The sequence below is a fragment of the Protopterus annectens genome, chromosome 14.part0 (assembly GCF_019279795.1).
Source record: "Protopterus annectens isolate FY-2018-M chromosome 14.part0, PAN1.0, whole genome shotgun sequence".
Lineage (NCBI taxonomy): Eukaryota > Metazoa > Chordata > Ceratodontiformes > Protopteridae > Protopterus > Protopterus annectens.
This window is the reverse complement of record NC_056748.1, coordinates 1022107908-1022134741: the sequence shown is the minus strand read 5'-3', so window position 1 is coordinate 1022134741 and position 26834 is coordinate 1022107908. Positions and strand designations below refer to the sequence as shown.

General features: G+C 42.2%; 1 protein-coding gene across 1 annotated transcript in view; it reads left to right on the top strand.

Moving 5' to 3' along the window:
- The window catches only part of HPS1 (HPS1 biogenesis of lysosomal organelles complex 3 subunit 1), a 946304-nt gene that overhangs the window by 231981 nt on the left and 687489 nt on the right, over window positions 1–26834 (top strand). The window contains exon 3 of the mRNA XM_044056829.1: window positions 23003–23137. Coding sequence (XP_043912764.1) covers window positions 23003–23137 — 135 coding nt within the window. The remainder of the gene's footprint in view (window positions 1–23002; window positions 23138–26834) is intronic.

Sequence of the window (26834 nt, the reverse complement as noted above, 5' to 3'; positions counted from 1 at the left end):
GGGGAAAAATCAGATGCCATCATAGCAGCATAGAATAAAGAAAACTGTGAAGCAATTAAGTAAAGAAGTGTCACTATTAGAAGCAGACAGAACAGGGAACAGATTAACAAAAGTACTCGGAAAGATGGATGTGGAAAAGGAATGAGCAATATCAGAACAGATCAGGATCTATTGTACACTATTGCAAATAATAAACTAAAGATGTTAGCACAGGCAGAAAACCTTAGAAGATATGCAGATAAATATAAAGGAAAAAATACAGAATATGCAATTTACTGATGACCCAAAAAAGGTTTATAGAGAATTGAGGAAACAAGGCAAAAGGAATTCAGACACCACCAAAAAAGAGGAAATAGATACATTTTGGAGAAATATCTGTGAAGATCCTGTGGAACAGACAACAAAGATGCTAAATGGATAGAACAAAAGTAAAAGAAACAACAAGACGTTCTAATGTACAGGATATTAAATGAGATTAAGTAATGGCCTAAGAAATTGAAACAAAATTCAGAAAAACTCCTAACTGAAAACCTCAGGCCCTGATGCAGAAACTAACTTCTGGCCAAAAGTGTTAACATCTTTACATGAAGATTTAGCCACAAGTAAGAACTGTTTATATGCACATACAGAACAGGAGCCAATGTTTGTTAACAGGAATAAACAATATTCCTCCTTATGAGCGAACTTGCAAGTTATCCTAAAAACTATAGACCAATAACTTGCCTTTCAGCAATTTAGAAACTGTATACTGGAATTGATGCAGATTGTTTTCTTCTAAATGACTATAAACTCTGTCATGGCAATAGAATAAAAGGGTAACAAAAGAAAGTCCTATGAAACAAAGAATCATTTGTTGTTAATGGACAGCTGTAAAAGGAAAAGAATGTATTTATGACTTTAAGTATGGCATGAATAGACTACAGAAAATTATTTGACGTCATCCCACATTCATGGATAAGAGTGCCTACAAATGTATAAGATACAGCCTAAACTGATTGATTACATTACAGTGACGATGAAACATTGGCAAACCACTAAGCAGTTAAGCCATGATAAAGGACAAATTATTATTCCAGGGTTAAAAAATTCAAAGGGGGATATTCCGGGGTGACTGTGCCACTGCTGCTCTCTTTTATTTTGCCCTTAACCCATTAAGTTGTGTACTTAACAGATTAGGTCATGGCTACAAGTTACCTTCCAGAAAACAACAAAGTATAAAGACTTATTTTTTGTGGATGATTTAAAACTATATAGTTTGTCAGATGAAGAACTGAAAGCACAACTACAAGTCGTCAAAACTTCTCTGATATAAGAATGTCATTTGGTCTTGATAAATGTGCAAAAGCAACCTTTAAAGTAGGAAAACTGCAGCACCATGAAAACATCAGTTTGGGACTAGAATGTGATATAAAAGAAGTTGAGCATGGGGGAGTGTGTAAATATTTGGAAACTGATGAAGGCTGAACAATAAAACATGAACAAATGTGAATAAGTTTTAGTAAGGAACATTTTAGTAGACTAAAATTAATATTGAAAACAGTTCTGACATCTAGGAACAAAGCCCAAGTTATAAACCAGTTTGCTCTTACTGTCCTAGCTTACAGTTTTGGAGTGGCTGACTAGATCCAAAAGGTACTGTATCAGGTGGACAGGTAAATGAGAAAAATGCTTCATGATTATCAAATGATTTATAAAAATCAGTGTTTGGCAAGATTATATATTCCCCATTCTGAAGGAGGTATGAGCCTCCTTGAAACTGATTGTATGTATAGATCCGCAATTGCAGGACTGCATACATATCTGCTGACCTCAGAAGATCCAAACATAGTGAAAAGTTTTAAAACATGAGCAGAAAAAGTCTAAGATGACTTCCCTGCTTAGTTTAGCAGAAGCATATTGGTGTCAAGTGGGAATGGAAATCAAACCAGAAGTAGACAAGTCAGGCAGCAAATGAATGTGTCAAAAACAAAAGAAAGAATATAAGGTACAGGATCAGATGAGAAGACAGGAAATGTGGAAATGCATAAATATAGTTGCAAGTACAGAAAACTGCTGGAACACCCTCTTGTTGATCAGGACAAAATGAAAGCATGGTTAAGGAGAGGGGAATTTGAACCAAAAAATGAAAGGGTTAATATTGTTGCCCCAAGATAGTGGACTATGTACACACTGGTTTACAAAGTCCATTGAACGTGTGGGAGAAACAGGCAAACTCAAGTCTTGTAAAACAGAATTGGTAACAGTCACACATCTTGTTGCTGGGTGTGATTATACTGATGGCAGAAGGACTGTATACTAAAATGCATAATAATGTGGCAAGACTGTTGCATTGGGGATTGTACAAAAATATTTTAGTAGATAAGCATTGGAAACACGAGCCACAAAGTGTTATAGAAAATGATGGTTTATATCACATGGGATAATCCATTACCAACAGTTCAAAAAATAGATGGGAGAAAACCAGATATAGTAGTCCATGGAAAAAAGGCAAAAGTAGCATTGATCATTGTAATTGCTACACACATTGACTACAGTGTATTACATAAAGAGAGACACACAGTCATAAAATACCAAGATTTACAGGCAGAAACAAGGGCAGTGTGGAAGAAGGATATCAAGATAATTCCAGTAGTAGAATGGGTCGTACTTGGATATGTTACCGATACATGTAACTCCTGTATGAATTGCAGAAAGAGGTAATTCTGGGAACATTGCTGGTACCACAAACATTGAAATGGTACTGATTCCATGAAGTTTAATCATACTTTGACTTAGAAATGGGATCCATTCTTGTCATGGTATTAGAAACCCAGAAGAATTAAAGAAATTTAAACCAGACATCTCACACACCCATTTAAACAGCATGTTTATAAAACGGCTTGCAATCATTCCAAGTTTAACCCAGAAATGTTCATTGCTATTCTGTTATCTAGTAATTAGAACTTCCTATAAACCCTCCCCTTAGATGATTCTAAAAATTAATTCAGTACAACTTTCCTAAATAGCCTTGCACCTCCTAGAAGGAAGAGACTCAAAACAAGTAATGCAGTTTGGCTGTCCAAAAACAGCAGAATGCTAATATTGGACAGAGAAAAAGTATGGAAAGAATATCAAAAATATAAAATACCACGGTATCTTAAACTTCAGAATGCTTTACAATTGTACTGAACAGCAAATAAATGAAGACAAAACTATAATATAATTTTCAGAATAACAGTAAACACAGCCGTAAAAAAATTCTAGGCAGCCATTAAAGAAATCTTGCATCCCAGCCAGGAATTCAACCCTAACCCCTCTCCCAATAACTCACCAGTCAAAACTGCAATACAATTGAACTCTTATTTCATAGATAGTATAGCATCCCTAACCAAGGATTCAGCTATATCTAATCCTAACCCTGCCCGACAGCCACGTATCACCACATCCACTTTCACCTTCAAAACTTTGCCCACCTCCTTTATAAAACTACTTTTAAACTCAAACCATGCTCAACTTCAGCTGATGGTCTTCCAAGCAAATACCTTAAAGTAGCAGCCAATAGCATTGCTTATCCTTTCTCAAACATTATAAATCGGGCAGTTCACGAACCCCACATTCCCTCTTTCTCTAAAAAAAAGTCTTACATTATCCCTTTGCACAAAGGAGGAAATTCAACAGCCATTACTAACTTTAGATCTATAACAATCTTACGCTCTATTCCAAAGTACTTGAAAAATTATTCAAACAGTGGCTAAACTGTCTTCTGCAGGAAGAACTCTTACACCCTCCCCATGCAGCATGGCTTTTGTCTTTCCCATAGTATGAACACTGCACTTCTAACCTATATCCTGAATTAATGGACATGCCCCACCTCAGAAAATCCAAATCCATCAGAGCCACGAGAACAAGTGACTTAAACCTCAACACAGAAATAAATAGAACGTGCTGGAGGGACAGATTCATAACCCAGAGGCTCCCTACACTCTGGAACAGAATCCCAGTCCATGTTAGGCAGAGCCCTTCACTGACTCTATTCAAGAGAAATCTCGACGAGTGGATGGGAGATCGTAGGTTTACCCCGGGGGTCATCTCTGTGTCACTACTAGACAGAGGCATAGTAAACTAAACCCTAAAAGGGCGTAGTATTCTCATCCTAAGGGGTGGTGTAAGCCACATACACTCTGGCTAGGCTTATAAATGCCCTAGGGCAGATACCTATGAACCTATATAGGTACTGTCACTAAAGCTAGAGAACAGAAAACTAGTGTTCGCCATAATTCTAGACTTGTAAAAAATGAAGCAATGTGAGGACAAAGCACCTCTATGAGACCAAGCAAACAATCGTATAAATAAACTCCAGAGGTGACACCACAGTTGGGACAAGAACACTTTTATGGAAAACGAATGTAAGCACTTTCCCGTTCTACAATCGAACACTTCTTCAGATTGTAGAACACGAAAGCGCTTACATTTGTTTTGTTTTCCATTAGTGTTCTTGTCCTAATCGTGGTGTCACCTCTGGAGTTTATTTATACGATTATATAATTCTAGACTGGTCTAAAGCCTTCAACAAAGTTTGTCGCAGAAAACTTCTACTTCAGATGTCCTCCATTAAGTGTCTCTCAGCCCATCCTTCTGTGATTCAAAAGCTACCTACCCAGTAGATACCAGTGAGTAGAATGTCACTCCAACCTCTCTTCATACCTCCTAGCAACCTCTCTTCATACCTTCTAGTCACCACTAGTGTACCACAAGGCTAGATCCTTTGGTCCCCTCCTCTTTAACATTCTAACATCCACATAACGCCTCCCTAATACAATACACAGATGATTCCTCACTCATTTGCACATCTGATAATGTGGCACACCTCTAAAAAAAAAAAAAATTACTCAAGGCATTAACAGCCAAGAAACATAGCTTTGTTACTCATAACTCATGCTCAGCCCTAAAAAACAAACTACTGCTTTTTTCCACACAAATCCCTCTCATGGAAATACAAAATCTGAAGTGCTTTCTTTTAATAATAGAGCCATTGAAGTCACTTCTCATAGCAAATTGTTAGGCATAAAGGTGAATTCAACCTGATTATACAAAATTGCATAGGAAAAACTAGGGATGCTTTACAGAGCCCAAAACTCACCAACACGACCGTAACTACACTTACCAGTACTTATCTCATTCTCACACCTCTTTATGGTGTCCCCATCCTTACTAACCATCCGGTATCGCAAAAATCAAAACTTCGCAATGCTATAACAAAGCTGCAAAATTTGCAGCAAATACCCCTTTCAGACCCCCACCACTGTATAACACTAAAAAGCCTAAATTTGTTAGGACTACCCAATCATCTAACATATACACATCTTCTTACCACCTATAAAAGTATCCAGTCCATCTGCTTTCCCAGCTCTAAATGACATTCTACACAACTATTTTTCTAAGTTGGTCATTATGATCCATTGACCAAAAACTCCTGTTATGTCCACAAACCTGTCAAATCTGCTAGATATTGCCTGTATTCATAACATGTTTCTAAAGCCTTGAACTCCTTACCTCTATCCATTGGGTCAATGCCCCCCCTCCCATCCTTCAAAATCACTCTGAAAGACTTCCTAGCCAAAAGCTGATTCTGTTCTTGTTCAACATCAGGATAAACTGTATCCTTAAATACGAACAAGTACCTATTCATACCTTACATTCCCTAACTCTCCATTCTTCACTCACTTCCTTACTGCTATTAATTTCTCTCACCTGGCTTTCTCTCTAAATGTACCATAAGCCTGTTTTTCTTTCACTTCAAATCGCAATTCCTGTTTTGTGTTATACTAAGTTGCCTTTAATTTTTCTATAAAATTTCTCAGTATTAAATAATTTTCATATAGCTTGTATCTGTTCTTAACCAATGTTTTAATGTTATGCCTAATTTAGTATAATTTAAACTGTAGATTTCTTTTGTATTATGTTTGAAGATTCTAAAATTATTGTTCTTAAAATATTTTATACTTTGGAGCTTTTCTACCTAGGCCACCACTGAAAATGGACTCCTACCCAGGCGTGTGTACCTGATAATTAAATGTCAATAAATAAATAAAATAAAGAAACAGGGTAGATGGTTCCCAAATTTCAGACAAAGCTGTTTGCATACATACAAGTCCATGAAGCCATTTGCGGAAGGCTGGCACATTTAAATCCTGCTCTGTATAGACTGCAGGACTGCACTAGTCCAGTCTGTGATGAATCATTGTGACTTGCAATGATCTTGGCATGATTATTTCCAACCCCCTGAACTGTGGTGACTACAATGTGTCCTTCCTTATGTTGAGATGCACCTCATGCAGGGGTGCATCTAGTCATTTCAGAATTGTAGACCAATGCCATTCCCTCTCCAGCATACACCTCCAAGTGTGTGTGTGTGTCTATATAAATACACACACACACACACACACACACACACACACACACACACACACACACACACACACACACACACTATCTTTTGTCCTGTGGTCTAAAACTTAAAATGCAGTTATCCTGTTAAATAAATCCTGTTTAAATAAAGAACACCCCCAAATCATGTTTGTCAAATCACTGCATTCACTTGAGCCAAGTGAGAGCATAGGAAAGGCTGTCATATTCACCAGGCTGGGTTTCTTTTACCTGATGTTACTGAAGACATAGCTTTAATTTACAACTTAAACTGAGAAAGGTGTAATTGCATGCATTCTGTTCTGATGTCCTTCCCTCCCTCTTCTTTCAGTGTAAGCCACCGTTACTTATGCTTTCTTTCTTTTCAGAGCAGCATTTGTCAGACGTGAACCGAAAGATTACTGACAATTCCCACTTAGAGTGCTGTAATTCAGCATTCCTTAGTTACTTTAATGATTTAAATGTATATGGTATGAATCAGAAATTATGAATAAAACGTACTGTAAACAAAGGGAAAAGTCTACTTTTATTCTTTGAAGTACAGTGAGATGTGCATAGATATCTAAAGGCTGTTGTAGAAATATACGTTTAAAGACCAACAAAAATAAATAGACACTGGCAACTGAGTGCAGTGATGTCCTCCAGCAAAATGGCAGACCATCCAAACATGGAAAAGTTTTTCCCTTCAATGGAGGATTAAGGTACTACACAGTGAAGGTTCTGGTTTATTTAGGATCTTTCGGTTTGTTTTTTCTTTCTGTGTGATCTGTTTTTATTTATTTATAGATTGCTTGTAGTGGTGTACTTATAACTGAATGCTCAGGGGATGTTGCTATGTAACAGCAAGCCTGACGGGTATTACTACTCATGTAATTCTAGTGAGCTTGACTGCATTTGAAGAAACGTTACTATCTTTATAGAAATCGATCACCTTCGTCTTAACGCATCAGTTACCAGAATGCCTGCAAATACATAGAGATGCTTTGTCAAAGAAGACTTGATAGAAGCCCACCTGTGTTTCTTGATACATTGCAGGGCTATAATTTCTTGCTTTTTCCTAAATCTTGTTTTGTGCAGATGAAATGCTAAACTTCCATCAAGTGTCCCTGTTCCATTTTCTGAGAAGGAACTGTACCATTCTGACATGGGTTCACCAGTCACCACTGATGAGCTTTCAGTAACCTGGCAGATACCTTATGTGGCTTTTGTACCCTTCATCTCCAAAGTATCCAACTCCTGGGCCACCCCTTCTCCTCCTGTCTGTTTCATACCATTCATGCCTTCGCTACCTTCCTGTGAATGCTGCCAAACTGTGCCATCAGTGCAGGTGAATAAAGAATATGTAGATTTATTTAGCATTTCTGTCTCATTTACAGTATTTCTAAATGAATTTCCTTTCCAGTAATGCAGTGCTATTCTCTCTTACACCTCTGTTTCTGATGAATTTATTTGCACCTCCTTTCCCCTGCTCCCAGCAGACATCTCTGTATACAACGTGCCGTGCTAACCTAGATGAGTCGTCTGTTTGTTTGTGGAATCATTGTTGGTCATTTCTCATCCTGCAATAGGTTGTCTTATTTTTGGTGATCACCTTTTCCTTATGTCACTCCTTAGCTTGGTCACTGGTGTCTTGTTCACACATTTTCTTCTCTTTCTATCACAGACTTACTTTGCCTTCATACAGCCTTGTTTTTTTAATTGCTCACAGTTTCTTCCTTCTAATTGTTTTATTAGGAGAAGGATATCCACTGTCATAGTCCATGACCATTGTGCAGGGATGACAACTTCTTACTGTGTTTTCCAACAGGTAGAATTCCACTGTCCTGTAGTCCATGTTTCCTATTCAGGTTAAGACCACTTCTTGACACATTTCTCAACAGATGGAAATCCATCATCCTGTAGTCAAAAGTCTTGCTTTTATGAAGAATTTCTAAAACTGTAAAAATCTGCTCATTTATGTCAGTTGCTTGTTTCTTCCCAGCCTGATTCATGCTACAGTCAAACATTCCACTTTCAATAACTAGCACCTGTGTGTTATTGTTTCCCTTGTATTGTTGCATAGCATTCACCCCATTTTGACTTAGTTTTTCATTTACACATAATTTGGTTTTTCAGCTGTCAGTTTTTATGTCATTCAGTGTGGGTATTTTCGGAGCCCGAAACATCAGTAGGTGGTGGTGATGCATGTTGTGGCATGTGGTCTAAGCCCATCCAGGATCAATGTGCTCAATGCATGATGCAGATAAATCAACAGACAGTGAGGAAATCCCTCTTAACCCTTCTGCTGAAAAGCCATGAACATCGGGGATTAGACATTTGATTGCAGTTTAACTTTGCATTTTGTATTTCTTGGGTTGCAGTGTCACTTTGCATTTTGTATTCCTTCCAGAGCAGTTTAACAGTCAGGTGCACTCTATGCAGTTGTCTGTCATCACTGATTAATGAATGGAAGTTTGAACGCACAGGCTTTTCTCACATCTCTTACCCTTTAAATGGTTCTGCAGCTGGATCTATTTCACCTAGTGCTCAGGTTCCCATGTTCTGATCACAGCTGCCACATCTCTGGTGCAGAGTGTACGTGTTTTTCCTTACATGCCTGATTGTACTTTGCCATCTCTCCTTTTTTGTACTTTTGCATAACTCAGAAAATACTATTAAAGGCCAAGCCAGATTATTTTTTTTAATATTCTCAAGCTGTGTCTGTGTGTGTTCTTTGTATAATCTGGTTTTCTCCTACCTCCAGAAGCTCATGGCCTTAATAGTCTGCACTAACTGTGGGACATTAAACTTGTTGTTCACCTAAACTTAGACTATGTACATTCATGCTTGATTGATTTGTAGGTCATCCAAACAGTGCTGTCTTTTATTTAGAGACCATTGGCTTTTTGACAGTCTGCAAAAGAGATTTGTGTTTAGTCAGCTGAAATTGTTCTATACTATGTTAGCAGGTGGTGACTTTGGACATTCTGAATCACTACTGTTAAACCTGACATTTTTTTTCCATGAAAAACGAACATGAGAGCAAGACACAAAGAGCTGTGATATTTGAATTTAGTGTAAATATTTTTTTTGGGGGGGGGTGTTGGGTGTGTCACAGCTTCTTACGTAAGTATTAATGTTCTAACATTATCTCATTCCTTTGTATAAGTAATGCTATATGTAATTCCCAGTTTTAGATTTCACATTACAGCATTAATCCTCCTTAACAGTCCTTGTCTTGATATGTATCTCATCAGTTAAATGGTTAAATAAGTGGGTACGTTTACTGTTAAGTAGTGCTTGTATTTCTAAATAGCTGCCCATGATGAGATTAGTTATATGGCGACAGTGTGTCCTATTGTATTCTGGTAATCTGAAACAGAAAATTGTTGATTGTACATTTTAAATGTAGTGTAACCTAAAAGACGTATGTGAAATGCCTTCCTCTGATGCACACATTTCCTGCCAACTTCTTATCAGCCCAGCAAGCTTATAAAACCAATCTGGTTACAACTACTTGCTTTAGTTTTTGGAACAATGTTTTCTTCTTTTTAATCAGAACTAGTGACAGTTCTGTTGCCCTTTAACAATATTTTGAGGGAGAAGGTGGTTGTATAATTTTTCTAATGTAGGGGTCCTTAGTGTTTGGTAATTGATTTGGTAAAAACATACAGAACAAGTTGCCTCGTTAATGGTTTCTCCTAAGAATGTTAGACTGAAGGGTTACAACTTGCTTTATTTTATGATGATATTGTGAAGGATTTAACTCGGACAGACATAAGGCAAGAATAATTCTAGATAAACAGTAATAATGTACAGCATTACAGACTCAACATATTAAAATACTGACACAGTGCATTGTAAGAGAAGTATGTAGGATAGTCACAAAGCATGCCAGATTCTGTTGCAACAGCACTGAACTAACATATTGCTACATAACTTTCATCTAAATCCTGCCTGGCAGCTGTGTGACTATGGAATACTTCAAGGCACCTTTTACTGTTGATTCTTTCCCAGGTTTGTGCAACTCCAGCAATGGTGACTTTAGGAGGGTGGATACTTGGAATAGGCTCATATTTAAGAACTGTACTAGCTGCCCTTGTGGGCTATTTTAAGCCTAGCCAATTTCCATTTCAAAGATGAGACTCCAACCTTGCACCAGTTAGGTGAACCCCAAAGTATTACTCATAAAAGAGCACAACAGAGTGTTGCTGAAGGTCTTTTGCATTCTGAGATTGTTGAGGCTGCAACAGCTCTCAGGACTGTGGTCCTACAGCTGCCCTGGTGCCTTTGACAGTCTAGCACTAAAGGCCACTGGAACGGCACTGGATTCTGAGAAGTATCCTGCTTTAGATGTAAAGAGTTTGGGATTTGCAACTGGTTGTGGTTGGAGCTTTTCAATAAAAGCAACACATGTAGTTCATTGGTACAGTATAGATTTTTTTTGAAGGTTTATACTAGCAGTAGGAGCCAAGATCTTGTTTCAGAATCAGGAGGCCTGTTGCATCATTCAGGATAATTTCCTCTGTGACGCTCTCTGGTATCTGGAGATCATGCAGTGTGTGTAGACATTCTTATATCTTTGATTCTGTAGCTGCACTGAGCAGGGCTGATCTTTGGTCAACTGGTGCCCTAGGCAAAAGGGCATCACAGTATCCCCCCACATCACCTGGTGCCCCCGTCCTGGTCTACCTACACCATCCAAATTACTTTTTTCTTCCTGTTTCTCACAGTTTGCCTTGCTCTTTGGTTGTTTTTCCTGTATTCTTTCAACATATTGTAAAGAAACCATATCTTTTCTACAAAAAAAAGTAAACAAATAACCCCTGCTAAAGCGACGACTAGGTTGCTGCCTAGCCGGCCTCTGCCTAAGGCCGGCTATGCCATTGAGGGTTCTCCCTTTTACAGCTTTAGTGGTGGTGTGCCACAATATTTAGGGTCCTAAGAATATGCTTGGATATGATAAAGCTGTCATGGCACACATTTGTTCATATAGCGAGTCTATAGACAGATAGAAGGACTGATGACTAAAGTTGTGCTATAGCTTTGTAGATCTATGCCACAAGTTTCAGTGACCTCAGAATGTGAACCTAATAAAACAGCCAGTTTAGACGTTCATTTGAACTGTGTGTGTACTAAGGTTGTTGAAGAGATTTTACATTCTAGGTATCTGTTGATGTCCTTACATTCACCACTGCAGTATTCATTACAAATGGGATTCCCTGCCATGAAGCTCGCCATCCGTCCGGTTTACCAGAGTCTGCCATTGCTTTAAAATATGCTGAATGTCACCTACACACTCCTTGCATAGCATAGGGCATAAAGGTGATGTTCAGGTGTACCATCCTCAGACCTTTTTTGCCACCAGTCCGAATGCTGTTTTTAATGGTCTGTTACCTCCATCTGTATTTTGCCGTTTTTCTGTTTGTAGGCACTCTGGTGATTACTCCTGTTTGCTGAAATCCTCACCATTGCAGATAAGTATCCAGGTGTTTCTTTTTGTTTTTCTGACTGTTTTGTGCTGTTTGGGGGGTTAATGTCATCCAGAAAGGGTAAATGCCAGTGTGGGAGACCGAGTCCCCATAAAGACCACCATGATCAGTGTTTTTTTTTTTTTTTTGCCTGGGTGCTACTCATGACCGCACGTCTTGTTGAATTTGTCAGGCATTTGTCCCTAAAACTCTTCCTAGTATGCTTTTTTCCCTTTCATTGTATCTTGAGAACCAGCGTCTTAAGCTTCTTGCTACATATATTATGGATGGAACTTCCTGCTCCGAGGGTCAGCTATCAGGGAAGAAGGTGCATAAGGTAAGGCTGGAATCTTCTGCTGTCCAGCCTCTGCTGGGAGTTTTTCTTGAGGTTATTACAAACCTGGAGACTCACCTGGTTGTATTGTCAGACTCCTCTACCATGTCTGGCTTGGAGATCGGTGAAGATCTGGTGAGCAGCATGTCCACCGAGGCTTTGCAGGTGTCTATTTCGGGCAGTCCGAGGGAACCATGGTTGATTGTTTCTGAGGGGTGTAGAGGGGTTCTGCAGTTTTTCTTTAGGGAAGAAGTTCCTATTACTGTTGTGGAATGCTGTCCTAAGTCAGGGCCTTCTCAGGTTTCTAGGACAGACGTCCCCTTAAAAAAGAAACAGAAAACTTGTGTTTCTTCTGCTCGTAGGGATTCACAAAATGAGTGGCAGGCCTTTACTAGGGGGTTATTTAATGCTTTACTGTCGTTAAGGCCTCCTCAGGGGGTTTCAGTTCCTGCTGCTCCTTGGTCTTGTTCTTCTCTTAAAAGCCCAGAGAATTGAATTCTTCTGAGGTGAATTCTGATGATGAATCCCTTGCTTATTCTACCCAGATTCCTTCTCCTTTAGACTACAGGTCTGAGGAGGAGGATTTTCATACTCTAGATAATCCTTCTGAGGAAATTTTAATCTGGGGATACAATTTCTAGGTTGATGCCATTTTTTTAAGTGGGAATGTGCCCAGGTTTCGGATATCCATAAGAGATACAATGAGTTACTGCAGATGGAATCTCCTAAACCTGCGACCATTCCTCCTGTCTTGGCTGCTTTATTGGATATTTTTCCAATGCCTCTAAAAGCACAAGATTCTCTGTCCCCTGCTCCCAAGGTTTTATAGGGTGCCTGAGGATTGTTCTTTTTTGTTTAAATGTCCTTTTGCTGACCCCTCTGTGGTGTCTTTAGCCTCTGATAAGCTGTCCCAATTACTCCCTTTATCCAAGTTACTGCCTTCTGGCAAGAACAATAGAACTATGGATAGGCTAGGTAAGAAGGTTTTATACTTTGGCTACACTAGCTTTTAGGGCTATTAATTATCAGACCCATATTTTAAGAAGAGGGAGGAGCATAGGGTGACGTACAAGAGTGGAGGAAGATGCACACAGGTGGATTATATCCTATGTAGGAGGGCCAGTCTAAACGAGATTAGAGACTGTAAAGTGGTGACTGGGGAAAGTGTAGTTAAGCAGCATAGAATGGTGGTCTGCAGGATGATGGTGATCAAGAAGCGGAGGAGGAGTGTGAAAGCAGTGCCAAGTATTAAATGGTGGAAGTTAAAAAAGGGTGATTGTGAGGTGGAGTTCAGGGAAGAGTTAAGATAGGCACTGGGAGGCAATGAAGAGTTACCGAATAGCTGGGTAACTACAGCAGAGCTAGTAAGAGAGACTGCTAGGAAGGTGCTTGATATGACATCTGGACAGAGGAAGGGAGGACAAGGAGACATGGTGGTGGAATGAGGAAGTGCAGGAGAGTATACAGAGGAAGAGGCTGGCGAAGAAGTGGGATTGTCAAAGAGATGAAGAAAGTAGACTGGAGTATAACGAGATGAGTCGCATGGCAAAGAGAGAGGTGGCGAAGGCTAAGGATAAGGCATATAGAGAGTTGTATGAGAGATTGGACACTAAAGAGGGAGAAAAGGACCTGCACCGATTGGCTAGACAGAGGGACAGAGCTGGGAAAGATGTGCAGCAGGTAAGGGTGATAAAGGACAGTGAGGGAAATGTGCTCACAAGTGAGGAGAGTGTGTTGAGTAGATGGAAGGAGTACTTTGAAGGGCTGATGAATGAAGAGAATGAGAGAGAGAGAAGGTTGGATGATGTGGGGATAGTGAATCGGGAAGTGAAACAGATTAGCAAGGAGGAAGTAAGGACAGCTATGAAGAGGATGAAGAATGGAAAGGCTGTTGGCCCAGATGACATACCAGTGGAAGCATGGAGGTGCTTAGGAGAAATGGCAGTGAAATTTTTAACCAGATTGTTTAATGAAATTTTGGAAAGTCAGAGGATGCCTGAGGAGTGGAGAAAGTGTTTTGGTACCCATCTTTAAGAATAAGGGTGATGTGCAGAGCTGCAGTAACTACAGAGGGATAAAATTGATCAGTCACAGCTTGAAGTTATGGGAAAGAGTAGTGGAAGCTAGGTTAAGAAAGGAGGTGATGATTAGTGATCAGCAGTATGGTTTCATGCCAGGAAAGAGCACTACAGATGCAATATTTGCTCAGAGTGTTGTTGGAGAAATACAGAGAAGGTCAGAAGGAGTTGCATTGTGTCTTTGTGGACTTAGAGAAAGCATATGACAGGGTGCCTAGAGAGGAGTTGTGGTATTGTATGAGGAAGGCGGGAGTGGCAGAGAAGTATGTAAGAGTGGTACAGGATATGTACAAGGGTAGTGTGACATTGGTGAGGACTGCGGTGGGAGTGACAGATACGTTTAAGGTGGAGGTAGGATTACATCAAGGATCAGCTCTGAGCCCTTTCTTATTTGCAGTGGTGATAGGTTGACAGATGGGATTAGACAGGAGACCCCGTGGACTATGATGTTTGCAGATGACATTGTGATATGTAGTGAGAGTAGGGACCAGGTTGAGGAGACCCTGGAGAGGTGGAGATATGCTTTAGAGAGGAGAGGAATGAAAGTCAGCAGGGCTAAAACAGAATATATGTGTGTAAATGAGAGGGAGGGTAGAGGAATGGTGAGGATGCAGGGAGTAGAGTTGGTAAAGGTGGATGAATTTAAGTACTTGGGATCAACAGTTCAGAGTAATGGTGAGTGTGGAAGAGAGGTGAAGAAGAGTACAGGCAGGGTGAAATGGGGTGGAGAAGAGTGTCAGGAGTGATTTGTGACAGACTGGTACCAATAAGAGTGAAAGGGAAGGTCTATAAGAGGGTAGTGAGGCCAGCTATGTTATATGGGTTGGAGACGGTAGCATTGTAGAAAAGGCAGGGGTCAGAGCTGGATGTGGCAGAGTTAAGGATGTTAAGATTTGCACTGGGTGTGACTAGGATGGACAGGATTAGGAATCAGTATATTAGAGGGTCAGCTCAGGTTGGACAGTTTGGAGACAAAGCAAGAGAGGCGAGATTGTGTTGGTTTGGACATGTGCTGAGGAGGGATGCTGGGTATATTGGGAAAAGGATGCTACGGATGGAGCTGCCAGGTAAGAGGAAAAGAGGAAGGCCTAAGATGAGGTTTATGGATGTGTTGAGAGTGGAACATGCAGGTGGTTGGTGTGAAAGAGCATGATTCAGAGGACAGGAAGAAATGGAAACAGATTATCCGCTGTGGCGGCCCCTAACGGGAACAGCCGAAAGAAGATGATGATGAATTATCAGACCCATATATCTAGATATGTCCTGGCTCTTCTTTCTTGGGCTTGTTCATAGGTGTGTACTAGGCTAATGGCCCTGGAGCCTATATAAGCCTAGCCCAGGAAGATTTCTTGGCATCATGCCACCCAAAGTTAGTTCCCAGTGCCCCTGCCATCAAAGCCACTGAAATAATCCCCGGGGTGAACTTCCTATTGCCCATCCACTCGTCAAGATTTCTCTTAAAGAAGGCTAGTGAAGTGCTCTGCATGACATGAATGGGAAACTTATTCCAGAGTATGGGAAGTCTCTGGGTTAGGAACTTGTCCCTCCAGCATGTTCTGTTTATTGTGTTAATGAGGTTTAGGTCCCTGGAGCGTGTGGCATGGAGGGATTGGAATTTCTTTAGGTGTAGCATATCTAGCAGCTCTGGGTCAGACATGGCTTTGTAGGTCAAGCAGCGATCTCCTCTAAGTAGGCAATGAGACAGAGTATAGCTGGAGTTTTTTTGAGTCTGTCCATATAGTGCATGTGTCTAAGGCCTAAGATCCTCTTAGTGAGGTATTTTTGTGGCCTTTCCAGTTGTAGGTGTGTAGTGAGGTACATACCAAATGGAGCGTTGTATTCTATAGTAGGTCTAATGAGGGATGAGTAGAGAGGGATTATGACCTCTTTCTTCCTGGAGGAAAAACCTTTTGTAATGAGATGTGCCACATAGGACTTTCTGACTACAGTGGCAATGTGGTTATCAAAGAAGAGGTTGCTGTCAACCTGTGTCCCCAGGTCTGTTATCACATCTTTGGTGTTTAGTGGACTACCACCTATGTGGTAGTTCATGGTCACTGCATTTTTTCCGAAGGGAATGACTATGCACCTTTTGGCATTGAGCTTAAAGCCATGGTTCTGGCACCAGTCACTGGTGTTACTGAGGCCTTTTTGTAGAATGTCTACATCAGTTGGAGAATCAGTAATGGCTCCCAGTTTGCAATCATCTGCTAACTTGTTTAGCCAGAGTCACTTTGTGTTGGCTTGAACTTCAGAGAAGTAGATGCCAAACAGGAGAGGACCTAGGACCGATCCCTGTGGGACACCACTTGTAACTGGTCAGTAGTCAGATTTGGAGTCTGCTATTTTCACAGTATGGGTTCAGTCAGTGAGCCAGTTGGCAACCCATCTTTAGGCATAGGGGTTTATGCCTAGTTTAGTGAGTCTATGATTTCTGAGTGAGGGATGGTGTCAAAGGCCTTGGCAAGATCTAGGTAGGCTGTATGAACTACCTTGCCGTCATCCACACCTGCTTCTTTGTGATCTTCCAGACTCAGAGTAAATCTTCTGCTCTTTCCTTGCTAGTGACTTCCTATCAAGTAGTTAATCATTCTAGCAAATATAGTTGTGATGCAGCAGATGCCTCTTCTAGGGCTGCTGCTTTTGGTTCAGTTCGGAGAGGTATTCTTGGCTTAGGCTTTGACCTTTACCCATTGATATTAAGGATAGGTTTATGGATGCTCGTCTAGATAATAAACCTTTGATCTGAAGTAGGGACTTCATTTGTCAGCAACCTTTGGGTCTTGGATCTGACATCGGATCCGAGCTGGCAACTTATTTTACAGCTTATGGATCTGAGCTCCTAGCTCCTCCCCTCACCCATAATCCCCTGCCAACCCCAAATGACCTCAGATCTAGTTTGCCGTTCTTAGAAGAGACAGCTGGATTTTGAGCTCCTGGCGATTTACCAGATAAGTGTCCAAATATTGTCAAGTTAGATATTTTTTTGTTGATTATTAAACAGTGCGTGTGATTTAGGTTCCCTTTTTGTAATTTTCTTTAATTTTTAGTGTATTCCCTCCCCTCGCTGGTTCGCCGAGTGTGTGTGTCTTTTTGGGGCCTAGTGTGATTGTGTAGTTATTTTTATTTAGAATAACATGTCGGAGGCCCCAAAGCCCATTTATTCCAAGTGCACCGAGTGTGGCCATAAGCTTTCACAGGCGGATGGCCACACTCGGTGTGTTCGGTGCCTTGGGGTTGAGCACCTGTCCTCTGGGTGTTCTATTTGTGCGGCGTTCAACCCCAGGCACTGAAAGAGCAGAGGTCGAAGCTGATCCTGGCGGGACTTTTGCCCCCGGATTCGGCCTCCGTTACTCTCGTGGCACCTCCTCAGCCTCCGGTGGTGGCCACTCCTGCCCCCCTTCCCCCGGCCGGGATTCAAACTCCCACTAAGGCGCCGGAGGAAAGGGAGGCCAGGAGGGAGAAAAGGAGGGAGAAGCACCACAAGCGGCAGGCAGAGGCCTCCGCTTCGGCCCCCCCAGCTAAGCGGGCTTCTCCCTCCATGGCTTCCAGGTCCCCTCCTCCTTGGCTCCGATCCCCTTGCTTTTCCCCGGGACCCGAGGAGGAGGAGACCCGATCTCCGTCGAGGTCATCGAGGCGGCATTCCAGGCCCGCCTCGGTGGCCTCGTCGAGATCCACTTACAGCCTTTCTGACGCAGATTTGGACCGGATGATGAGAAGGTTCATCCAGGCCCAGATGCAGATGGGAGTGCTCTTGCCTCCCCCCCCTTCGGGGGGGAGCTCGACACCTTTTTTTGCCCAGATAGCTCCTTCTCCGACCCGCTTCCCGGGTTCGGAGCGCTCTGAGCCGGGCAGCGTTGGAGCCGGGGGTGGGTCGGTGCCGACAGTACTGGGTACTTCGGATCCGACCCTGCCCTCGAGTCTGTCTGGTCCTTCGGATCCGACCTCTCGGAGCCGTGGGCCGAGCTTCGGATCCGAGGGATTCTGTGTGCCTTCTGCTCCGTCCAGGTCGGAGCACACGGGTCCTTCAGATCCAACGGCTTCGGTGCCGGTTCCGATCCCTTCATCGGATCCGAGTGGGAGTCGGCTTTCGGACCCCAGGGAGAGTGGCTCCCCATTGTCCTTCGATGCAGTGGAGAGGGCTCTGTCGAGAGCATCCAGACCCCCGTTCCTTGCTTCGGCTCCACCCTGCACTCCCTCTCTGCTGGGTCAGGCTTCCATCACCCAGCCACAGGGACAGCCTGCTTCGATGTCCCAGGTTGTTCCATTGGAACAGGATGTTGCTGGTGAGACCTGTTCGGACAGTCTCCCCGAGGATGTGCCTCGCAAGCATAAGTGTAAGAGGAGACACGTGGACTCATTTCCTTTGCCAAATTCAATTTGGGTAAAGCTGTTTCTAAGGTCACCTTATCACGTTGGATCTCTGTGTATTCTTCTACCCTATGAAACTTCTGGGAGGTCCGCACCTCAGGGAGTCCGTGCACATTCCACTCGTTCCATATCCACTTATGCCGCCTTTAGATCTAGAGTTCCTTTGGATGATATTTGCTCCGCAGCCACTTGGGCCTCATCTCATACTTTTATCAACCATTATAAACTGGACGTTGTTTCCAGAGAGAGAGCATCCTTTGGCTCCTCAGTGCTCCGGAACATCCTTCCATGATGGCCGCCCAAGATTTAGGTAGCTGGGGACTCTGTCCCAAAGGTTGCTGACAAATGAAGTCCCTACTTCAGATTAAGAAGTTATGTACTCACCATAACGTTCCATCAGAGTAGGTGACTTCATTTGTCTGCAACCATCCCCCCCTCCTTCCCCCTGGCCTTCAGAAGTTAGTTCTTGGATGTCTTTCCTTGATCCCTGTCGGGATACCTTTTACTTAAGGTATTTGTAGAAGGGCAAACTTGATCTGAGGTCATTTGGGGTTGGCAGGGGGTTATGGGTGAGGGGAGGAGCTTGGAGCTCGGATCCATAAGCTGTAAAATAAGTTGCCGGCTCGGATCCAATGTTGGGTCCAAGACCCAAAGGTTGCAGACAAATGAAGTCACCTACTGAGATGGAACGTTATGGTGAGTACATAACTTCTTATTTTGGGAAGCGGCTGCTGATCTGTTTGTCTCTTCATGGCAAGACAAAGGCTTTACAGGAGCTTAAACATGTCTTTGTTTCTCCTGTGCCTAAATTTTAGTGAAACTACCCTTTTAAGCCAACCTTTGCTCGTAGGCAATCTGGGTGGTAAACAGATTCCTCCCGCTAAGACCAGTCAGACTGCAGGGATTCTAAAGCCTTCCTTTCCTGACAAACCAAGTGTTGTCTGACTATCCACCTGTTCCCAGTCACATTTCTCTTTGCCTTTCTCTTCCTGTTTGGCTCCGAATCACCCAGGATTCTTGGGTTCTGTCAATCATTTGGCAGGGGTAGTTCATGGTTTCAGTTTCCCATCCTCCTTTTATGGGCATTCCTCAGCCTCCTCAGAAACTGCTTCCTTTTTTCCCAGATGTTCAAGATCTCTTATCTTGGGGTACTATTCAAGAGGTGCCTGTGTCCCAAAGGGGAAAAGGGTTTTATTCAAGTATGTTTCTAGTGTCCAGAAAAGAAGGTATTTGGAAACCTATTCTAGACCTCTCCCATTTGAACACCTTTCTGAAGTGCCTTCTTTTCGGATGTTGTTCCTTCAGTCGCTTTTTCCTGTCTTGCTCCCTCAGGCCTTTCTGGTGTCTCTGAATGTGAAGGATGCTTATTTCCAAATTCCGATCCATCCTCTTTGCAGGAGATTTTTGCATTTCTCTGTTGCTTCCTGGTATTTTCAGTTTTGTGCTTTGTCCTTTGATCTTTCTACTGCCCCAAGGGTATTCACCAAATGCCTTGCTCCTGTGATTGCTTTTTGCAGGCTTCAAGGGATTCATATCTCTCCTTATTTGGATGACCTGTTGATTCAGGCATCCTCTTCAGAGGTCCTTTTGCAAAATCTTCGTTTTACCATTTCTCTTCTTCAGAGCCTGGGGTTCACAATAAACTTCAGAATGTCTTCCCTGACTCCTTCTCAGGATCATGTTTTTGTGGGTTCCAGGATTCAAATGGTGCCAATGCTGGCATCTCTGCCTCCTTCAAAGGCCTTAACTCACACTTTCTTTCAAGCTCTTCTTCCCTTGGCTTCCATTACAGCCAGGGAGTTTCTGAGGGCTCTGGGATTCATGGCTTCCACCATTCCTATGCTCCCTCTGGCCAAACTCCAATATGAGGAAGTTTCAGTGGTTTCTGAAGTGTGTGTGTGTGGCTTCAGCATGCACATCCTCTAGCCTTTCCAGTTACTCTTCTCCTGTGTCTCAAGAAAGAACTTCTATAGTGGATTCAGCAGTTGTCTCTGAATCCAGGACTCCCTTTTCAACCTCCTGTTCCCTTTCAGAATCTGTTCATAGATGCTTCAGATGTGGGATGGGGAGCAACGTTTGGCTCCCTGAGGGTTCAGGGAGTGTGGTCCCCTCATCAGCAGATGGAGCACATCAACATCAAAGAGCTGTTATGCTGGTTCTTCAGGCCTTTCATCCTGTCTTCTGTCTGGGGGCTATCAAGGTATTCACAGACAATACCACAGTTATGTGGTATATCAAGAAACAGGGAGGTACAATATCTTACTGTCTTTGCCGACTGGCACTTCTGGTATGGGATCTGGCTATCAAATATCGAGTGACTCTTCAGGCAGTTTATATTCCTTCAGATCAGAACATTGTGGCAGATACTCTGAGCAGGTCCTTCACTACATCCCATGAATGGATGCTTCACAGGGATGTGTTCTGGGACGTTGTTCAGCAATGGGGTACTCCTCAAGTAGATCCGTTTGCCTCCCCTCTGAACAGACAAATTCCTCTGTTTTCTGTCAGAGTCTCAGGTCATCTGGTATGAAAGGTGGACACCCTCACATTTTCTTGGAAGGGGATGTTTCTTTATGTATTCCCTCCTCTTCCTCTCTTTCTGAGAGTCCTGTTCAAGATTCAACAGGATGCTGCCAAAAATCTTGTTGGTGACTCCCTTCTGGCCGCAAGAGCACTGGTTCTCTCTACTTCTGCATCTAGCCAGAGGCAATCATCACAAGTTACCTCACAGGGTGGATCTCCTCACACAAGACAAGGTGTATCTCATCCATCCCTACCTGTCCACGCTTCAAATGACACTGTGGGTGATAGGGTTTTGATTCCTCACAGACACCGAGGATGTGCTTGCTGTAGGTCCTGCAGGAGGCCAAGAAGCCTACTACTAGGAAATCCTGTTTGTTTAAATGGAAGAGGTTTTCTGTTTGGTGTCTTTCTCGTGACCTGGACCTACTTTCTGTGGATGTTCCTTTGGTTCTTATTTGTGCGAGTTGCTCAATGCTGGTTTGGCCTATTCTTCTGTTAAGGCCTACTTATCTCTTTCTGCTTGTCTGCCTTTAACTCCCCTTGTTAGCTTCTAGATTTTGAGGCAAAGCAGTTTCTTAAAGGCGTCCTTAATATTAGACCTCCCAGGAAGCCTCTTCCTCCTCCTCCCTGGGATCTTAATTTCATTCTGGAGAAATTGACTCCAGATCCTTTTGAGCATGTTGTTTTAGTGTCCTTACAACATTGTTCTTAGAAGACTATTCTTTTGTTAGCTCTTACTTCTGCCAGACGGGTGTATGAGTTGCAAGCCCTTATGGCTTGTCCACCTTTTGTGATATTTCATGTGGACAGGGTATCCTTGCATATTAAGCCTTCTTTCATGCCCAAGGTGGTTAGTTGTCACTTCATCAGTCTTAAATTGCCTATGTTTTTCCCCTCTCCGCAATGTGGCAGTGAGAGGGTGCTGCATACCTTGGATGTGCATAGACAACTCAGATTTTATTTGGATAAAACTAAAGCTGTCAGAAAATCTGACCAGTTTTTCATTTCATCTTAGGTCTTTGTTTGTCTGTTTCCAAGCAAACTATTTCCACTTTGATTTCAAAGGCTATTTCCTTTTGTTACACTTTTCATGGCGAGAGCCTTCCTTCTGTAAAGGCTCATTCTACTAGAGCTGTGGCTTCTTCTGGTGCTTTTTTGAAATGCTTAGACACTAGTTCTGTTCTTGAAGCTGCTACCTGGACTTCTGTGCACACCTTTATCAGACATTACCAGTTGGATGGTATATCCAGAGGTAGAGCTGGTTTTGCTGATGTCATTCTTCATGGCTTCTTCAAGGTCTCTGCTGCTGCTTCCTCCTCCCAAGTTTCTTCTTGAGCTTTGGCACTCTCTCATTTGTAATGAATACTGCAGCGGTGAATGTGTAAGACATAGTACAGTTGTGTAAAATCTTACCATAATGGTAGATGTCCTTGCCTTCACCGCTGCAATATTCACTCCCTCTCTCCATCTCCCCTAGTCTTTTTTCCTCCTGGATGTGCAGGTTCTCCTTGGTTTCCCTTGGACTGCTGTTCCTACTGGGGCAATCAGTTTTTTTGGATGGTATGCCTAAACATCACCTTTATGCCCTGCGCTATGTAAGGAGTGTGTAGGTGACATTCAGAGTACCTTAAAGCAATGGTAGACCTTGGTAAATTGGCCGAGCGCTGGGCTTCACAGCAGGGAATCCCATTTGTAATAAATGCTGCAGTGGTGAAGGCAAGGACATGTACTGTTATGGTAAGATTTTACACAACTGGACTTTACCTTGTTTTGTTGCCTTACTTTTTACCTCATGAGATCACATGCCTATGTGCTGAACTTACAATTTTTTGAACCAACAGGTCCCAGCATTTGAAGATGCAGTTAATACACTTTTTGCTCCAATCATCATCTCGTGCAGCAACCTGATTGAGAAGCTTGGAGATACATATACATCTTTCACTTCTGAAAACAACCACCTGTACATCCTGCACCAGGTAAGCATCTGTATCCAGCATGTCTTTTGTTCATAGCTTAGAAACTGCTTATTGGCCCAAGAGCTGTTTTAAATGTAACCTAGTTTACCTCCAAATTTACCAAAATATTGCTGACGTGCGAGTACCCTACGGAATTTAATGATTATGATTTAGGCTTGTACATGTCATGTTCTCAAGCTGCCTTTGTCCATTAGGGGCATACATGCCAAATCAAGGGAAAATTTGGGATTTTTCCCATACATTGGTCCAAGTTGCTTTTGAATAGGATTAGGGATGAGCTTTGCTTCACATGGCTGAGAAGCCTGTTCCAGAGAAGGGGTCATTTTTGAGACACATCCAACATGGCCTGTTTGACACGCAGACTAGGTTTAGGTCCTTAGAATGGGTATTTCTGATGCTATTTGTTTTGTGTGCATCAGATGAGATTATTCATTTTAGGTTAGGCATAGATTGCCACGCAGCAGTTTGTAGGAGAGGAACCTCTGTGGTCTCTCAAGCTGTTTAAAGTGCCTAGTTTGGTACATGCTGAAGGGTATGTTTTACTCACCAAATGGTCTGAAGAGAGCAGAGTATAGTGGAACAATGACCTCCTTGAACCTGGATGCCATGCTGTTAGCAATGTAGAATGATTTTCTTGCCACAGTAGACACCTGGTGGCCAAAGTCCAGCTACTGTCAGCATGCGTTCACAGATCCTTGACCACTGGTTCTACTTTTAGGGTTGTATTATCAAAGGGTACTGTTATGCATTTTTTTTTTTTTTTGCATTGCGTTTTAGTCCATCACTCTGGCACCAGTTGTTTGTCTGTGTCATGTCCTCTTGAGATGTATCTGTGCATTTAGGGGATTCACTGACTATGACTAGTTTGCAGTCTTCTGTAAACTTGGTCAGTCAAAGGCCCTTGATGTTTGCCTTTACTTCAGAGAAGTAGATGGCAAAAAGGAGAGGCCTCACCACTGATCCCTGTAGGACTCTGCTAGTGACTGGCCTCTTTATGGAGGCCGATTCCCTATCCTAATATCCTGTGTCCCGTCATTGAGCCATCTAGCTATCCATTGGGTGACATAAGGGTTTATGACTAATTTTGTAAGTTTATCTACAATACCCAAGTGAGGTATTGTCTCAGAATGCCATGAGCAGGTTGAGGTAGGCAGTGTGCACTGTTTTGCCCTCATCCATAGGTTTAGTGACCTTCTTGAAAAAGAAACAGGTTAAGCAGACAGGATCTGCTTTTGACATACCTGACCTGGTTAGTGTCTAGTGTGTATAGTTTTACTATGTCATTGTTTATCAGAGCCATGATCATTCTTTCCATGGCCTTGTGTAGGAGACTAGTCAGACTTGTGGGTCTGTCATTCCCTGGATTTGTGCCCCCCCCCCCCCATGTTTAGGGGATAACAGAGTCTTCCATTCATTTGGCATGAAGCTTGTTTGGAGATGATGGTTTAATAGAGATTCTAGTGAGTCTGACCGGTCATGTTTCTTGCTATTCAGGAGGCATCCTTGGATGTTATTAGGGCCTGTTGAAGTTGTGTTCTTGGCCTTAGAGAGAGTGTGTAGTGAAGACCTACTCCCTAGTGATAGGTGAAGGAGAAATGATGGGGGGGGGTATTTCCTGGGAGTTATTGGGGGGGGTGTAAATTTGATACTAAAATCATCCAGCAGATATGCTGTATCCTGTGGTCCCATATAAGTGGTTCCATTTACATTTACTTCGGCACATTATTGGGTATTGCGTATAAGGTTGCGGACATAACTGAAGAAATTCTTATAGTTGTCCTTAGCTTGGGTGGATATTTTTATCTCCGATTTGGCTTTGATGGCTTGATTAACCCCATGAGTTGCTTGTTCAGACTGATGAGAAAGTTTATACCTTGCCTGTTTTTGGACATGATTTTATTTCTTTTGTTATGCAACCTGTTTATACTGGGATACCATCAGAGTGGCTTGTTTTTGGAGTTTGTCCTATGTTTAGTTCTGGTAGGTACAGCTGTCTCCATGCAACTGTATTTACATGGTGACTAGTTCAGCACAGGCAGCCGTGTTTTCAGGGTGAGGGCTTGGAATTTTGCTAGACTGTTGCATCGTATAAGTTAGCCTTGGAATATTTTTTAAATGTTCCACGGTTAGCTTAGATCCCAGGCTTAATATTTATTTCAAAGAAGACAGCTTTGTGGTTTGCCCTGACCAATGAGGAGATTACACTAGGAGTGGTGTATCATTTCTCAGTGTTTGTGAAGACCAGGCCAGGGATACTTGCACCCCTGGTTGGAGTGTAGACTAGCTCTCCTAGGGTGTTTGTATTAACAATGCCCGTGAATCTCTGGGCTTGCATGTTTGAGGTATGATTTCCAGTTAATGTTGGGGTAGTTAAGTTCACTTATTAATATATTCATGCATGGCTGTCTTTTTTGTGACTTTATTTACAGTGTCTTTAACTTGTCTTATCACGGAGCTGTAAAGATCTACTTTGTGCAGTCAAGGATTTGATTCTTTGCCTCTGTTTGCCTACTGTATGACTCTGTACAAGTCATTTAACCAGACAGTGCTCTGGGTCAATTGGGAATCTGGGATAAACTTCTCAATGATCTACATGCTTAGTAACTACCTTTGAAACTTTTAAACCAGTGGATGAAACCTGCTCTTTCATTTGTGTACTATATAAAGGGCAGCTGTTCCAGTTGTGCACCCTTTTCCATTTGGGAGTATGTTATCGGCACTCAGGATTATTGCTGTGTTTTTATCAGTTACACTTGGTTACATGTGGTACTTTTCTACTAATATTGCTCTGTCTTGTGTAAAATGAATGATTTAAATGAAAAATATGGCAAAATAGCATTCTCATGAGAATACAGTCTGTTTTAAGTGTTATGTGGACTGATATTGGAGAAGGAGAAACACAGCTTGTTGAGTTGCACAGTGAAGAATAGTGTTTTTACAGCCAAAATCGATGCTTCAGTTTATTCCTGCACCAACGTACCATTTGATTATATCCTCAGAACCAAAGCAGCTAATATGCTTATGCCAGTGAAGCACCACTGACTCAAGAGGTGATCCATCTCGTCTTTAGCTAACTAGCATCCCAAACTAGAGTCCTGGTTTCTGATGTGCAAATACAGCCATTCTCATAAAATATTTATTTATCCAGGTGAAACATCAGAGTAGAATCAGGGTGGACCTGCCTTTAGTATGCAGTTGATTACATTTTCATGCATGCTACTACACAGAGTTGATGGTGTGCACTTCAGTAGCCAACAGAAATCAGAAGAGCAGTGGGCATATAGCAAAGCATCTGTTTACTGTCTGTTACAATGTGAAGAAGCCAGAAAGCAAAGGACAGAAAGGTAATCCTGGGAGGATGGAAGTGCGTTAGCTATGAAAACAGTACAGCAACATAAATTCATCAGCCACTCTGGCTTTTATCATTATAACTTTTTGTCCCCACCATTGACTTATTCCTTCCCTATACTAGGGTTTGCATTTTTAACTTGGTGTGTATCCTTTCTGTTACTGTTCCTAGCCAGTTTTCAGGAAGCTTCATCTGTGTCTGTGACAAATACCTATGTATCTGCTCTGCTCTAGTGCATTATACATGTAGTTTTATGGGCCAGTGGACATTATAAAATACATGCAGAAGGGCTCTGTTTCCTTCAGACCCGTCTGACTGATGTTTGCTCTCCGTTGTCTGACTCGATGT